The sequence below is a fragment of the Piliocolobus tephrosceles genome, unplaced genomic scaffold (genome assembly GCF_002776525.5).
Source record: "Piliocolobus tephrosceles isolate RC106 unplaced genomic scaffold, ASM277652v3 unscaffolded_35321, whole genome shotgun sequence".
In the NCBI taxonomy this organism is placed as follows: domain Eukaryota; kingdom Metazoa; phylum Chordata; class Mammalia; order Primates; family Cercopithecidae; genus Piliocolobus; species Piliocolobus tephrosceles.
In genome coordinates, this window is record NW_022319112.1 from 1 (window position 1) to 17,896 (window position 17,896).

Consider the following 17,896-nt stretch of genomic DNA (forward strand, 5'->3'; position numbering starts at 1 on the left):
CGAGACCATCCTGGCTAACATGGTGAAACCCCGTCTCTACTAAAAAAATACCAAAAAAAAAAAAAAAACTAGCCGGGCGAGGTGGTGGGCGCCTGTAGTCCCAGCTACGCGGGAGGCTGAGGCAGGAGAATGGCGTAAACCCGGCAGGCGGAGCTTGCAGTGAGCTGAGATCCAGCCACTGCACTCCAGCCCAGGCGACAGAGCGAGACTCCGTCTCAAAAAAAAAAAAAAAAATAGGCCTAAGAGATCTCAGTTGCTCCTTCTGCCTTGTGACAACATACTGAGATGGCACCATCTAAGAACCAGGAAATGGGTCCTTACCAGACACCAAATCTGCTGGTGTTTTTATCTTGGGCTTCCTAGCTTCCAGAACCATGGAAATAAACTTGTGTTGTTTATAAGCCACCCAGTTTATGATACTTTGTTATAGCAGCTCCAGGCTAAGATAGTTGGTCACTGTAAATGTGAGTGGGTCAGGTGTGCCTGCTACCTGACAGTTATCAAAATTAGGATTCTGTCCTCCCACAGAGACTGGGACACAGAGATCCAAACCTTCCTGATGATTACATTTCAAAGGAGTGGCTTTCTGGTTCTTGAGAAAGACACTGCTGAGTTGTAGGAGATTCATACACATCTCAAAGGGACAGAGGAAGAATTCACAGTTGTAAACTCTTCTTAGTGAGTGCTCTAAGAAAGGAAGGTCAGGGGCCTGTAGTCAGGTGTTGGCTAGAATAAACAGTAAGCTTCTTTTGATAGCCCTGAACTTCTCCAGACTGGAGCTCAAAAGAAGGCTGGGTATTCCAGGGCTGAGTGGAGGTGGGCTAGGCTACTAGAAGCCATGCTAGAGTTGGTCAAGGCTCTTAGAGCAAGAATTTGGATGGAGTTGTTGTTTGCCAAGAATTATTTACAGTTCTCATTAGTTTGCCTTGGATTTTTTTTTTTTCATTTTAGAACCTTATTCTTTTTAATTGCTGCAAAGTATACAATGGTATGAATACATCATAGTTAATTTAGGTTGTTTTTAGTGTTCTTTTGACTATTAAAACCTCTGCAGTGATCGTCCTTGTGCATGTGGTCTTGTGAACATATGCAAGTATTTCTCAGGAATTGTCAGATCATAATGTGTTTGCATTACACTTTAATATGGTCTGCCAAGTTGCCTTCCAAAATGATTGCCATCATTAGTGTATGAGAGAATTTATTTTCCCAACTTCTTCAACCCATGTTACTAAACTTTTTTAACTTTTGCCAATTGAATGAGGAAAACCTACTGTTATCTTTTAATTTGTGTCTCCCTGTTTACTTGTGAAGTTGAGTTCTTTGTATGTTGGACATTTATGTTTTATTCATTAAGGTATCTGTATTCTACATCCATTTTTCTATTGTATTTCATAAGCACAAAATTTATTTAATATACATTTTATATGATACAGGAGCCTTCATAAGTAAATGAAGACCCCAAAAATGGGTAAACTTGTATATTTTTTATTTTTACAGTTTATTTTTATTATTTATTGATACATAATAGTTGTACATATTTTGGGGTTGCATGTGATATTTTGATATATGCATACAATGTGTAATGATCAAAATCAGTGTGTATTAACCAAAAATGTGACTCAATCAGTAGAGGTTTATTAAGCCAAAGTTTAAGGATGCACCTGGGAAAAACACAAGTCACAGGAGCGTCTGTTAACCTGTGCTTTCCAAAAGAGGGTTTCTGGAACTCAGTATTGAAGAATAAAGAGCAAGCAGAAGGGACAAAGGAAGGTAAGAGAGGCAGTGAGACAAATGGTTACATTTTTGTGAGGCTCTAATTAGTGCTCAGTATATCTGTGTTTTACATAAGGTAAGGTAAACATTTGAAAAGATGGAGTAGACCATCTCGGGGTAGCCAAAGGAGTGATTTTTTTTTTTTTTTAATAATTTCATTTTGTTCCCTTGGGTTATTACTATTATTATTTTTCTTAAACTTTTATTTCAAGTTCAGGGGTACACATGCAGGGTATGCAGGTTTGTTAACATAGGTAAACGTGTGCTCTGGTGGTTTGCTGCACAGATCATCCCATCACGTAGGTATTAAGCCAACATCCATTAGTTATTCCTCCTGATGCTCTCCCGACCATCCCTATAGGCCCCAGTGTGTGTTGTTCCCCACAGTGTGTCCATGCATTCTCATCATTCAGCTCCCACTTATAAGTGAGAACATGTGATAGTTGGTCTTCTGTTCCTGAATTAGTTTGCTGAGGATAATGGCTTCCAACTCCATCCTTGTCCCTGCACAAGACATGATCGAAGGAGTGATTTTTTGTCTTGTCTCTGTTCTGTACCTAAGAAGGTAAGCTTGTAATTGACATTGTCAGTGTGAGATTTAATAGAACTCAGTTTTAAGAGTTAAACTTAGGTTGTACACCCAAGGTTACAATTGGCATGTGCTGGTTTTATAGGTGGGTGGGTATGTACCCTGAAATGTTTAGGGACTAGGAAGGGATTTTCTTGTGAGAAATTTGTGAGGGAGGTATATGTCCTTTTCCCATTGCGGGACCCTAACTTAACATGTAATGCTATGACACAGGGTTGTGAAATTATAGCTCTGGGGGGAAGAGGAGGAAGGAAACGCATTGTGTGACTAATTTTCTAGGTTTAACTTTCTCTTTGGTATAATGAGTTTGGGGTCTTAAGATTTTAATTTTCTTTTACAAGAGTAGTTAGGACACCTATCACCTCAAACATTTTTTATGTTAGGAGCATCCCAATTCTTCTATTTTGAACTATACAATAAATTGTTGTTAACTGTAGTCACCATATTATATTATTGAACACTAGATCTTATTCTTTCTATTTAACTGTACTTTTTTTTTTTTTTTGATACCAAGTCTTGCTCTGTTGCCCAGGCTGGAGTGTGGTGGTGCGATCTCAACTCACTGCAAGCTCTGCCTCCCGGGTTCACACCATTCTCCTGTCTCAGCCTCCTGAGTAGTTGGGACTACAGGCGCCTGCCACTACACCTGGCTAATTTTTTGTATTTTTAGTAGTAGAGACGGGGTTTCACCATGTTAGCCAGGATAGTCTTGATCTCCTGACCTCGTGATCTGCCCACCTTGGCCTCCCAAAGTGCTGGGATTACAGGCATGAGCCACTGTGCCAGGCTTAACTGTACTTTTGTACCCATTAACCAACCTCTCTTAATCCCCACCTCTCCTTCCCAGCCTCTGGCCACCACTAATCAAGTCTCTACTTCCATGAGAGTCACCCTTTTAGCTCTCACATGTGAAAGAGAACATATGGTATTTGTCTTTCTGTGCTTGGCTTATTTCACTTAACATAATGTCCTCCAGTTCCATCCATGTTGCTGTAAATGACAGGATTTCATTTTTTATAACTAAATAATATTCCATTGTGTATATGCATTGATGGACACTTAGGTTGATTTTTTTTGCCTTTGTTTATTGACTGTTTTGTAAGCATTTTGTTTCACAAAAATCTCCAGCTGAAGTTAATAATATGTGATATTGTGGAATATATATTTGGCCTTTGACCCCATTTCCCTGGTATACAACTCCTAAAATCCTTAGGACCTCCAAAGTAATGTCTGTTTGTGTGCTAGTGATTGATTGATGGCTGACAGCCCCTAGGTAGTTTCAGGATGTGAGTTGGTTACCTGAAAGACCAAGGCACCATTAGAGGGGTGGAATGTTCAGCCTCATCCCTATCTCTGGGGAGAGGAGAGATACTGAGGGTTAAATTGATCACTAGTGGCCAATGATTTAACCACTCATGCCTATGTAACGAAGCTTTCATAAAAAGCCCAAAAGCCCTGTGTTTGTAGAGCTTCGAGATAGCTGAACAAGTGGAGGTTTCTGGGGGTTGTGCCTGGGGTGGGCATGGAAACTTTGTGTCCCTTCCACCATAACTCGCCCTGTGCATCTCTTATATCTGGCTGTTCATTTGTATCCTTTGTAATATCCTTTATAATAAACTGGCAAGCATGTTTCTGGAGTTCTGTGACCACTCTAGCAAACTAATAGAACCCAGAGGGGATTGTGGGAACCCCAACTTGAAGCTTTTCGGTGAGATGTTCTGGATGCCCAGACTTGTGACTGGTGGGGCTGTGGGGTTTGTGGTACCGAGCTCTTAATCTTTGAGATCTAACACTATCTCCTGGTAGATAGTGTTGGAGTTGAATTAGAGGGCACCTGGCTACTCTCCACTGCAGAACTTATTTCTTGCTTGGTATGTGGGGAGAAACTCCCACACATTTGGTCACACAAGTCTTCCATGTTGATTGTTGTGGTGTGAGAGCAGAGGAAAAACAGTTTGAGTTTTTTACTCTTAGACAGCACAATGATTCTTCATAAAACTTTATGACTACACCAACGAGCATTGGCAAAGAACAAAAAAATTACTCAATTTCTTTCACCAGTTCCATAAACTGGCAGTGATTCATAGCATTTACACACATATTTGTAATGTTTTTAACAACTATATCCATGTCACCTTTTCATAGTCTGCTTTAGAAAGTCCTGCACAGTATTTTCTACTCAATTCTGCATCAATAGTATAGCTTCTTTTTAAATTAAAAACTTGTCCATTTTATTTTCAAAATGGAAGATAATTTTATTGTAATATAATCAAAACAGTAATAAATATTTCAGATTAATCATCAATTACAGTTTACATAGGTTATCACTAATTTGTGCTGTCTGCATTGAGGACTAAGCTCTGATTTTTTTTTTTTTAAATCTTGCCCAAATTCCTATCTAAGGGGTCTGAGGAATCATGCTCTATAAACCATACATTCTCATCAGATGGGTTTTATTTAACCCTGTATATCATGACTTACTTTCCAGTCTGACTCTCTGGCGTAACATGGAAGAGAATAAAAATATTTTACCCCAAAATGTGTTTCTCTGCTGTATCTTGAAATGGTCCTACAAAGCCATACCTTGTGGGAAAAATCCACATTCTATAGATAATCTACTTTCCCCTTGTTTTCCTTCCTTCCTTTCTAGATCCAGGAGATAATCAACTAAGAGCCAGGCACCCTTTTAGGTCTAATAATAAACAGTATAAAACCTGCTCTCTCTGAAGTCTGCTATCTGAGAGCGTCCTCTGCACAATAAAACTTGGTGCCTACAATCCTTTATCTTAACCAGAACATACATTTCCTTTCTATTGATCCCAGGTCTTCAGATAAACTCAACCAATTGTAAACCAGAAAACGTTTATAGCCTGGAACCCCACCCCACCCCCACCCTGCCTTGAGTTGTCCCGCTTTTCTGAACCAAACCAATGTATTTCTTAAATGTATTTGGTTGATGTCTCATGCCTCCCTAAAATATGTAAAACTAAGCTGTATCCCGACCACCTTGGCACATGTTCTCAGGGCCACCTGAGGGCTGTGTCTTGGGCCATGGTCACTCATATTTGGCTCAGAATAAATCTCTAAACATATTTTATACAGAGTTTGACTCTTTGTTAACAGCATGATATATTCAAATACACTATGATTTGCTTCTTTCATTTTAATGCTGCCTGGAGTAGACCATGATATGGATGTATTGTATGCTTTTAACTCCAACTGATGTGCTTTTAGATTGCTTCCACTCTATGCAACTACATAGAATGCTTCATTGCTGTTGTGTGCATTTTGAGTATTTTTCTAAGGTAGATTCTGAGACATAAAATTACCACAATTTTAGAAGATTTCCTACTCATGTAAAATATTAGTAGATACTCCCAGATCACCATCCAAAATGTCATTTTACACTCTCTTCAACGGTACAGAAGAGTACTCTTTCCCTTCTATCCTTATCCACTCTTGGAGTTTCCTTTTTTTATTTTTTTGAGGCAGGGTCTCTCGCTCTGTCACCCAGGCTAGAGTGCAGTGGCATGATCATGGCTTACTGCAGCCTTAATCTCTTGGGCTCAAGTGATCCTTCCACCTCAGGTTCCCAAATAGCTGGAACTACAGGCACATGCCACCACACCCGGATGATTTTTGTATTTTTTGTAGTCACAGGGTTTCTCCATGTTGCCCAGTCTGGTCTTGAACTCCTGTGCTCAAGCGATCCTTGGCCTCTCAAAACTGTGGGATTACCCATGTGCCACCGAGCCCAGCCTCACTCTTGGCATTTTAAGTCTTAAAAAATGTTGCCAATCTAGGAATGAAAATCATTTTTAGTATACATTTCCCTGATAACTAGTGAGATTGAACATTTTCTCATATTTTAGTAGTATTTTATTCTTAACATAATACCTGTATTTCTTCTGAAAATAACACAAATAATTATCTAAAGTATATACCCTGTGTTCTGTAATACCTGTATTTCTTCTGAAAAAAACAAAATAATTATCTAAATAAAGTATATACCCTGTGTTCTTTCTCTGGTTCTCTTTTAATATTCTAAAAGCTCAGAAAAGGCTAGAATGATTTTGAGTACCTGTGGTCCAGTCGTTGTTGGGGCAGGTCGATTTTTTTTGCATCTCTATGGACAAGAATCATTTGCATTACTGATTTCTACAATTTACAGAGCTATAAAACTGCTCAAAGACAGTAAAAGGTTAGAACTATTATGGAATCAAATTACTCAGTAGGGTATACCAGACAACACCTAGCATTCCATAGAACATCCAGCAATCTTTCACTGTTTTCTGAAAGATAATACGTTTAAAGCTTTTAACACATTGGCTCGCAATGAGAGCTCAGGAAATTTAATTTGCTTCTCCGTTGTTAAAAGAATGAAAAACAAGATAATTGAGAATTTATAGCATTTCTGTGGAAATACAGTTCCCTGGGTAGGTGCTGTATCTAGATTCACTTTTGATTTCATTGGGTCTTGCACAGTGCCTGGGAGTATTTATATATGTGGTCAGTAATTTAAAAAAATTTATTTTTCCCACCTCTTAATACTTTGCAGTTGTTCAGTAATAGTTTGATTGGATAGAACTATGTTCAAGTATGTTCTAATTTATTCCCCTATCTGGAAAAACATGTATATTGTGAGAAAATAGGTTTGTCTTGCTTACATTATTATGTATCACATATTTTCATACTGGGGTTAACAAATATATTCTAAGTACTGAAACTGGTGGCCTTGAAAATGGCTATACTAGCTGTTTCCTTTCATAGTCCAAATTGTGTGAATATAGCTAAATAAAAAATCTGGCTCTATTATAATAGCAAATGCGATTTCGTGTGTGGAGTCTTAAGGCGTGATTATACTGTTTCTCACCATGAATAGTGATTTTTTACACATGATAAGGCAGGCTAGCATATTCACATACATTACAGCTAGAATAATCCATTGCTCTAAAAACATGATTTTTACCTGATTTTAAGATTGAGTGTTATATAAAAATTTTTTCTTAACTGAAAAAAATATGCAGAGGCTAATGTAGACTGTAAAAGGAAGGAGAAGCTTAGCTTTACCGTGGAGTCTGGGTCTGGGTGTAACCTAACTAGCTAGGGGATATGCAATTCCTGATTGACAGCAGGTCCAGCATTATGCAGATTTTGTAAGGGAGAACACTCAGCTCAGAAACAGTGATGAGAGGCTCTGTTAGGAATTACTGCATTCACCACTCATATCTTTTAGTTTTCTGTCTACTGGATTTGCAAACAAATAGCACAAAACAGTTCCTCTTTTGTTTTTATTAAAGTGATACTGCAATGCAGTTCAGTCTGTCAGCTAGGCATACGTGTGAAATTTGATATTCTCACTAAATTAGCTAATTTTTAGCTGTGTTCCATGCTTATCTCTAGACCTTTGTGTATTAAATCCTGTCTCGAGCTGTTCCCTTTATACACAAGTGTGTTTTGCTTGTGCCTTCCTGTCTTCTTCAGTGAGAAGCTTTATGTAGGTCAGGCTTGGCTTAAGCAGATTTCCTGAACCTGCGTCAGCTTAAGCTGGAGGAATTTTAATAAACCCTCCCCTGTAGGCGTGGGCCTAAATGAGGCTAGCCTAGTTAAGCCTGATCTTTTTCTGTTTGTGAAAAGAGCTGAGCAGAGCTGAAGGCTGCATGGTGGTTTCAGAAACTGCCTACTTAATTTGAAAAGAACAATGGTAGGAAAGGCTAGATCTTCCAATTTTACCTTATCCGAAAAGCTTGATTTGCTAAAGCTTGTGAAGCCATATGTGAAAATTCTCGAAGAACACACTAATAAACATTCAGTAATAGTGGAAAAGAATAGATGTTGGGATATCATAGCAGTTAACTATAATGCAATTGGAGTAGACCGCCCTCCTCGAACAGCACAGGGCCTACGCACCCTTTACAAAAGGCTCAAAGAATATGCCAAACAGGAGCTATTGCAGCAAAAAGATACCCAATCAGATTTTAAAAGCAATATTTCTGAGCCAACCAAGAAAGTTATGGAGATGATTCCCCAGATTTCCAGTTTTTGCCTGGTAAGAGACAGGAACCACATACAAAGGTAAGCTTTATTTTGTTTTGTTATGGAAAATTATGGCGCCTCCTATCTATTGGGCTTTGGCTTAGTCGTGATAGAGATATGCATAATAAGCATCCCCACAACGGGAGCAATGAATAGTGTCTTTGTTTTGCATTTTTTAAAAAGAGAAAAGTGAGGCTATGAGGAATTTTTCTGTTGCATTTAAGCTACTTTTTACTGTCTTCCCCTCCCCCTTCCCTCCTGTAGTTTCTAAAAGTAAAGGTTAGGGAGGAATAAGTGGGATGAAATTTGTGACATCACTTCATAAACTTTTGAAGCTTTAAAATTAAATTATTTAGTTTGCTTCTGAGAGATACTTTTTTTCTCTTTTAATATTGCATTTCACTGGAATTTTCAATTTTATGTAAAATTTATATAGAGTTAGCAGTTTCTAGAGAAATGGAACCTTTGCTTTTTTATGAATTGTCATTGTCTACACTTACTGAATATGTGTTAATTAACAAATATAACTAAAATCAATAAGTAAACTTGTTAATGGCAGGATTGTGTATATGAAGACAGTTTAAATTATTTTTCTAACACATTTAAAATAAAGATGAACGCAACTAAAGGGAGTTAATGCCTAATTAGGGATGCAGTTTACTTAATAAAATTAAAAGTTTTTTTTTTGTTTTTATTCCTTAATGGTCTAGTTTCACTTTGATCTTGGATCATATAGGAAAGAGTAAGCTTTCTCTTACTGCTTTGCAAGGATATCAAATTATGAATTTTAAAATACCCCTAAGAGCAACTGGGTTATTTTAGAGTTAGAAACAATTTTTTGGTTAAACTTGTGTTCTATGTAACTATTTGCCTTGGAATTTTCAAAAGTATTATCTTGTCACTAATTCAGATTGTAACCTCTGGCAAAATATAAAAATGGCAGCTACATTCTTATTCTGAACCATTTAGAGTAATTTAAACAAATTGTAAACTCCTTGTTAGTTTGAGGAGCCTTTCACACAAAGCTTTACACAATGTGCTTTTCTATTGGTGGAAGAGGCATTATATAAGCAAATTATTGATTACTGTGAAATCCCTTTGAAATTAGGAGAGAAACAGAAAAAAACCACTTTGTAGCCAAATGCATATGTTATTTTGGTAATTTACTAGGAAAGTATTTTTGAGCCTAGCTTCTTAGCAGATACTACTTATTTCTACTGGATAGCACAGTAAAAAAATACCACCAGTGGGAATCCAGGACATGAATGCACAGTGGATTAATTCTTGGGGCCACTGGTTAAAATGTTCACTGTGATGACAAATGATGAAATCCCAATAGCTGGATATCCAGAAAAGTACACAGTAAAATTGTTTTATACAGTGCTACTTATGCAGAATTTTCTCCCCCTTGGACCATGGAGAAAAATGTTTTTTGCATTGCAGGTATAAAACTGTACCCTTTGGTTAGTAGGTATAGGTTTTTATAATTTGAAAACTACATGTAGAAACTGTAATTTTAGTTAGTTGCATATTTTCAAAATACAGTGAGTACAGAAAAGAAACTATAAAAATATACAAGTATCTGGTTACATTTTGACCATTTGTGTGTGTATGTTTACAATATTCACACACAAAAAAATCTTTTGGGATATCAACATTTCTCTGATAAAAATGAATTGATTTGTGCGTTTCTATACCTATGACTTAAATAATACCAATTTGTTAGATTTTAAAGGGAAGAATATGAGAAACATCCCTCTTAAATTCTTGTGTTATTGTGTCTACATTGACATTTTATCTGTGTTAGCTTTCTTTAATCTATATATTTAATGTGCTTATATTTATTTGATTGACATCATCCTTGAATCTTAATAATCTCAGAAGTTTATAATTATTCTATAATCTTAACTATACTTCTACATAAATATGCCTGTTAATCTTACCAAACTCTTCCTTTTTAATAAGGAAAATACAAGTGTTTGCTTTGTTTAAAATACTTAAAAATATATACCTGTTTTGTAAGGCTATTTATTTCGGTAACTCACATTGACTTATGTCTTTATTTTTACTTCTTCCTAATATCAGTTTTTATTTTGTGTTTTTGTAAACTGATCTTCAAAGTTCTGATTCTCAAGTCCTTCTCTGTCATTTTTGTGACCTGCTCTAAAGCTTTTTTTCTCCCTTTTTACATTGTTATGCCTTAGTTGTAATGTTTTAGCTAAAATGGAATGGAATGTTCCAGATATAAGGCGTATTTTTAATTTACTTGGGAGTATAATGTCTATGTTTATACTCTTATTTTACATACTAATTTGAAATAGTAATTATGTGATTTTAAAAACTTAATTTTCATATGCAATTTTAACCTTTTCCCATTCCAGGTTTTAGCAGAGCTATTAATAGAAGCAGAGCTTGCTACTTTGAATTACATTTATAATTAATTGTTTTGTTTTTGGAAATCATCAAATGACACAGAGACAAGAACAAAAATGAATTTATATAATCTACAAATAGTTTTTTTATTACATACTATGTATATGTTTCATTTTGTCTCTTAGATAAATATCTGATATTTCTGGCAATTTAATGCCATTAATAAGTAATGTATGAGTAGTTTTAATCTTTTTCTATGCATTCTACTTGAACTTGTTCCAGCATTTTAATCATCCATGTAGAATGTATTTTAATTATGTTTCTTATATGTAAAATCTTCTCTAAATAATATTAAATAAAATATTTCCATTAATGTTCAATAATCTAATTTCCCTTTATAACTTTTATTTTTAAATTAGGCAGAAGCATAAATTAAAAAAAAAAACCTCAAGGAGCAGATATTCTTAATTCACAGCTTCACGTTATACATAAAATTATGTTTAGAAAACATAATTTTAAGGTTTATTGCATTTATAATATCATAACTTGTTATATTAAAGTTTAAATTATGCTAAAGCTGTAGTTGTCTCCGTTAGGAATGCATAGTTGGTGGAAATTATGTGTAAATTTAATAAACCTTTAATATATCTGTATAGGCCATTAAAAATGTTTCATTAAAAAAATCATTTAGTTTGTTCTTTTCAGTCATTCAACACATAATGAGCACCTCCTAGGTTCTAAGTACAGTACCTACTAGGTACTGAGTATGCAGTTGTGGATTAAAACCGTTGCTCTTGTGAACTTTACCTGACCAGTGATTGAAAGACTTAAAGAGCAATTGAGTCATGCGGTTCAGGATAGGTAAAAGGGAAGTTTTTCCTAGCAGATAAAAGCATCTGAAATAAGAAAGGATAACCTCCAGTAGTTGAGCATATCCCTAAGCCATATACAATCTTTATGTTTTATTTTTTGGGCAGATGCAGAAATAGTACCTCCCATAGGTGGCCTTTCACTGTCCTCTTAAAAGTTATGGGCCTTGGTGGTTTTAAGATCAGTCCAGGAGAGCAGAAGCAGGAAGTCTAGGGCTAAGGTATGGGGATAATAAGACTGAGAATGCATTAAATGGCTCTTTACACCATTTGAAAACCTTAGGGTTGTGGGAAAGATTGAGGTCTGTTTGACAACATTAAAACTGACTTTTCTTTGTTGTTTTCTTCATTGGCCTTCTATAATATTTGTAATTTCCTGCCCCTTAAAAGTACAATTTTAAAGTTAAGGATGGGGGAGATCTTTAAGTATATATTATTGAAATCCCAATCTTAGTCACTTTAATGTATTTCAAGTGTTAAGATTTTTTTTTGTTTTGTAACTTTATAGTTTTAAAGCTTCACAGTTTAATGTATATTAAATATAAAATTATGCTATAAATATACTCTTTTTTCATTTGATTTACATATTATAATGCTTTTTTGTGTGCTATAGTGCAAACTTGGATGAGGAGGCACAGGCTGGTACCAGTTCACTACAGGTAATGTTGGATCACCATCCTGTTGCTATTACAGTGGAGGTGAAGCAAGAAGAAGACATTAAACCACCTCCTCCACTGGTTTTAAATTCTCAACAGAGTGATACTTTAGAGCAAAGAGAAGAACATGAATTAGTACATGTTATGGAAAGATCCTTGTCGCCTTCACTTTCCTCTGTTGATATGAGAATGACATCGTCTCCATCTTCTATTCCAAGGAGAGATGATTTTTTTCGGCATGAGAGTGGTGAACACTTTAGGTCACTATTAGGGTATGATCCTCAGATCCTGCAAATGTTGAAAGAGGAGCATCAGATAATTTTAGAAAATCAAAAAAATTTTGGATTGTATGTTCAGGAGAAGAGGGATGGATTGAAAAGAAGGCAGCAGCTAGAGGAAGAGCTACTAAGAGCAAAAATTGAAGTGGAGAAGCTGAAAGCAATTCGCTTACGGCATGATCTACCTGAATATAACAGTCTTTAAGTTTTTTTTTCAATCTTGCAATTTGATAATTTTGATTTTGGCCAAATTACTTTAATTTGGGAATATCCTGAAACAAAATGCACGTTCTTGAAAAATGTTAATCTCTATTATGGAAAAACTTTTTTGATATAATTTTCTAATTATTTTCTTTTGAGATATTAAAATTTACTGGTTGGTTGGCATGGTTATAGTTTTTATTGTCTTCTTTTTTTTTTCCCCTACGTTTAATTGTTGACCTTACAAAAGATGTTTTATTCTGATCACTAAGATATACACAAATACATAAACAAACACATATTCTTTCAAAGTTCTGAGTCTTTTTTTTTTTTTTTTAACATTTTTAGTTAGAACTTTGAAAGCTATAATTAGAGATTTTTAAGTCAGTCTAATTTAGGAGCTATACTAACCTAATACCAAGAAGCTTGTCTGTATGACATTGGTTTTTATGCTTTTATCTTTTGAAGGAGTAAATCCTAGGATTTTAGAGATGGAAAATATTTGGAGAACACTTTTTTCCATCTCTGCAGTTTAGGGGTAATGAAACAGGTCCAGGGAGAACTCAATGACTTACTTAGGGTAACAAAGCTATTTATGGCAGAGCAGAGACCAGCACTCAGTTTTTCTTTGTGTAATTTCCTTCCCTCTATTCGATAGAAGTAAATATCCACTAAAAATATTCTCTAGATTTAAATATTAGAAGCATTTGTTTCATTAAAATTGCCTTTAAAGATTGTTAGGTTGTGAAATCAGGATAATTATATCAATTACCCCATTCTCTCTCTATTTTTGTTCCAGCAAAATAGATAAGGTATTCCACTGAAGCTATTATATATTTTGGCTGTGTGATTTAAAGACATGTCTTAATTCATTTTAAATGTCCTGTTCTGGAAAAAATTTCTTTCATGGTAAAAATCAGAATGAATAAAATTAAAATTTTATTTTTTAATAAGTATTGTTATTTTAGTATTCGTGGAAATAAAACCTCAATTCTTAAAGCATACATATTAAATTTATATTAAATCTCTAATATGTATGTTACTTAAGAATTTCTATTTTTTGCTGGGGCTTTGTTGAGAAAAGATTTTTAAGCCAAGTTTTAGAATGGAGTGGGTGGAATTTCAGCAGTGAAGGGGACCATGGATGTTTGAAGCCAGAGTGAGAAGCTGGAAAAAAGAGGAATGGGAAAAAGTGGATTGAGTGTATAAGCACAAATGCGGTGGTGAGCCAGTAATTTTAAGTGAATGTAGAGAGAGTCAGTTTGGGCTGTGGTATCCTGGACTAGGAAGGACATCTCCCTGGACTAGGTAGGGCAGCTGCTGTTTAGCTCCAGCAGAATTTTCACATGTGGGAATAAACCAGAAATCTGTATTTTTAATGCAGAATTTTCCAATTTAAAAATGTTTGCAAATAACACAAAATGCTTTTAAAACATTATACAGACAACATGTGAGTGGGCCTCATTGAGCCATTGGGCTTCCAGTTTGTGGCCTTTGGAGTAGAGCAATGGTTTTCCAAGTATGGGTCCTGACCTGCCGCATCGGCATCACTTGAGAGCTTGTTAGAAATGTAAATCCAATTCCAACTGAATTAGAAACCCTGGGGGTGGGGTCAGCAATCTCTTTTAATAACCCGCTAGAGATTCTGATGCATGCTAAAGTTTGAGAACCAGTGAAACAGAGTATTTTGGAACCTCACTTGGTGCCCAAATCATGCTAGTCTCAAAATTTTTGTTAAAGAGTAGTTGAAAGTGAACTGAAGGATATAAATTTGGGTGATGGTTGGTACCAGATTATGAATTACATTAAATACATTTTTTTTTTTTTTTGAGATAGAGTCTTGCTTTGTCGCCTAGGTTGGAGTGCAGTGGCACGATCTTGGCTCACTGCAATCTCTGTCTCCCAGTTTCAAGCGATTCTCCTCCCTCAGCTTCCCAAGTAGCTGGGACTACAGGCGCCCCACCATGCCCGGCTAATTTTTTTGTGTTTTTAGTAGAGACAGGGTTTCACCGTATCAGCCAGGATGTTCTGGATCTCCTGATCTCGTGATCTGCCCGCCTCTCAAAGTGCTGGGATTACAGGCGTGAGCCACCATGCCCAGCCTAAATACTATTTTTAATGAGTCAGACTTAATGTACAATGTGAAGCCATTGAATGCTTTGAATTAGGGGAGTAATTTGATTATAGTTGTGATTTAGGAGGAGTGGCGTTTAGGGACAGGCATTGTATTAAGAACTTAAATCAGAAATTTAAGTTATGGCTCTAGAAATAGAAAAAAATGAAGTCTTTAAGGTACTATTTTAGTATGTTGACTGCTTAATTTCATTGGTTGGATTAAAAAGAGTGTTTTATAGCTGGTAGAGTTAACTGTTTTAATTATAAAGATGCCCTGAATATATAATATGTTATATCCTTTTGACAATGTTACCTTTTCTCCTTAATCTGTGCTATGACTTTTCTTTGAGTCTATTCAATCTTGTAATTCTTAATTTGAGGTAATGTTTCCCAGTATAATTCTACTAAATACATCTTGGCAGTAGTAAGCTTTATTTTTTTAAATTATTGAAAGCACATATATGAGATGTAATTCACTTTACAGTTTCAGCATGCTACTAAGAATTGATAGTGAATGTTCAATTTGAATGTTGGCTTTTACAGCAAATCAGAGTTTTCCCAAGTGTGTTCTGTGGAACATTAATTCTGTGAGATGTTTCTAGAAAAGAGATCTGTGTTCAAAAAAGATTTTTTTTTTTTGGTGGTTAGGTTCTAAAATAATTGTGGAAGGAAAAAATTATATATATACAAGGTAGCCCTTGAAAATTCCTTTGCTGCCAATAAAATAGCATAAACATAGTCTGCTACAGTCATATTTTTCTCCAGCATTGTTTAAGATTGCTTTTTCTTTAGTGTGTTAGGTGACACAATTCATTAGCATTTAGGGGCTGTATACAATAAGAAACTTATTTTAACGTATTTTTAAACACCAGAATCACACTCTGAGTTTACTGCAGCAACTTTTCCAAGTCAATCTTATTTTTCTCCAAGTCAATCTTGTTTACTTTTAATTTGCAAAAGTTTAAATGCATATAATTCTGCTCATTGTCTACCTCCTCTTGTACAACCATGATTAACATAGTATGGTTTATGAGAATTCCTGTATAAAGAAAATTATTTATTTGACCATAGAATCCTTTTTGGAGGCTATTATCTTACAGAGTATCTTAGGGTAATTTGGAACCAAACCTTTTTTTTTCTTCTTTTTTATATTGAGACTTTTTTGAGTTTGGGGACTGCTTACCAACTAACATTAGCAGTTTTTGTTGAGGACAAGTTTCATTAAGGGGAATATATAGGAGCAAGTTTGCTAGTACAATGGAATATACACTTGGCTCTCTATCTGCAGGTTTCACATCTGCACATTGAACCACTGTGGATTGAAAATATTGAGGCAAAAAAATAAATAACAATACAATAAAAGTAATACGAAATTTAAAAATACAGTATAACTGAGGTAGGAGTTGGGCTAAGCCCCAGTTTTGGGGCTCACTTGTCCTATATCCTAACAACTATTTACATAGTAGTTACATTTGTATTAGGCATTGTAAGTAATCTAGAGATGATTTAAAGTATATGGAAGGATGTGTGTAAATTGTATGTGAATACAAACATTTTATATAAGGGACTTGAGTATCTGTGGATCTTGATGGGGTAGGGGGTGTCCTGAAACCAATCCCCCTTGGATACTGAGGGATGACTATACACTTAAGCCACCAAACATCCTGCATACCATAGACAATTGTTTGGGGGCCATGAGTTTTCATTACAAAATGTAATGCTGGGAGAACATAGAGAAGAGTGATTTTGTTTTTTAAATGTAGACTTGATTCTGTAGAAATATACTACATTTGAGAAATATACTAAGTAAATAGATTATTTCATCCAATACATTCGTAATTTAGATAGTGGATAGCCACTTTCCTATCTTTCTCCTATCCATATGAATGTAAATGGATATGTTGTTACAACTTAAGATTTTCTAAACTAGCTGTGATTTATAATGACATCCTGAGAAAAGTCAATGAAACTCATTTCCAATGAATACCAGATTTCTTAAAATGGTCAAGTATTTTTCTTTTTTGTATGATGAGATATCAACTTGGTGTTATTTCATTTTTTTTTTAAGGAGTCACTCTACCCTGTTCTATGTTTACTTATGTGAAAATGTTTAAAATACGAGTTTTTTTTTTTAATGTGCCTTCTTTTAGAGTGATGTCAACTTTTAAATACACATGTTTAAATAACTTAGAGTGTAATAAATTGTGTTTAATATATACTGTAGATAATGATGGTTAAATGCTTTGTTAACACATGTTCTTTTAAATACAAGATAATGCTTTGTACTGATTTGTGTACTTTTTTTGTGTGCCGTTAAGACAAATAATTCAGTACTGTAGAGGTAAAATTTTTTGATGAGGTATAATTGAAATACATTATTTAGATGATTATGTTGTAATAGATGGCCAATGTACCATATCTAAATATCACATTTCATTTCTTTTTTCAAATGTTAAGAGCCACAACTTCTCAAAATCACATATTTGACAGTGAATTTGATTGTTAATACTTAAAAATAATTAGACGACATATGGTTGCCTACTTAAACAAGAGTAAGTTCTTAGAATATGCTACCTAATTAAACATTAACAGTCAAGCAAAATCTTTGTATACGATTTTGAGAAATTGTTCAATATATTTTTATATATCTTTTATATTGATTAAAGCTAGTAGTTATAATTTGAACATATTATTTATTTTTAGTTTTTATTTGCTTTGTAATAGTGGAAAGCAAAATAAATGAGTAAATAAAAATAAAAATAAAAATATCGCTCATATCAGTCCAGACAACTTAAAGGATATATCATTGTAATTCCACTTTGCTAGCAGGTCTTTTTTGTTTTAAAGTTTATGTGTGTCAAGCCTGTAATCCCAAGACACATTAAAGTGGTAAAAACAAAATTTATTCAGTAACTACTGGCAATAGGGGAAAGAGCTGAGCTCCATGATTTGTGCAGTGGTGACTGGGCCTTTTAAAGGGAGAATGAGGGAGTATGGAAAGTGGAG

At 34.9% G+C, this 17,896-nt stretch overlaps 1 protein-coding gene across 1 annotated transcript; it reads left to right on the plus strand.

Annotated features, from left to right (window-relative positions):
- The first annotated feature begins 8,063 nt into the window (after positions 1-8,063).
- On the plus strand, positions 8,064-12,779 carry LOC113222806 (fibrinogen silencer-binding protein). The gene is made up of 2 exons (XM_026452413.1): positions 8,064-8,437; positions 12,254-12,779. The coding sequence occupies exons 1-2, from the start codon at positions 8,064-8,066 to the stop codon at positions 12,777-12,779; spliced, it is 900 nt and encodes a 299-aa protein (XP_026308198.1).
- The last annotated feature ends 5,117 nt before the right edge of the window (positions 12,780-17,896 follow it).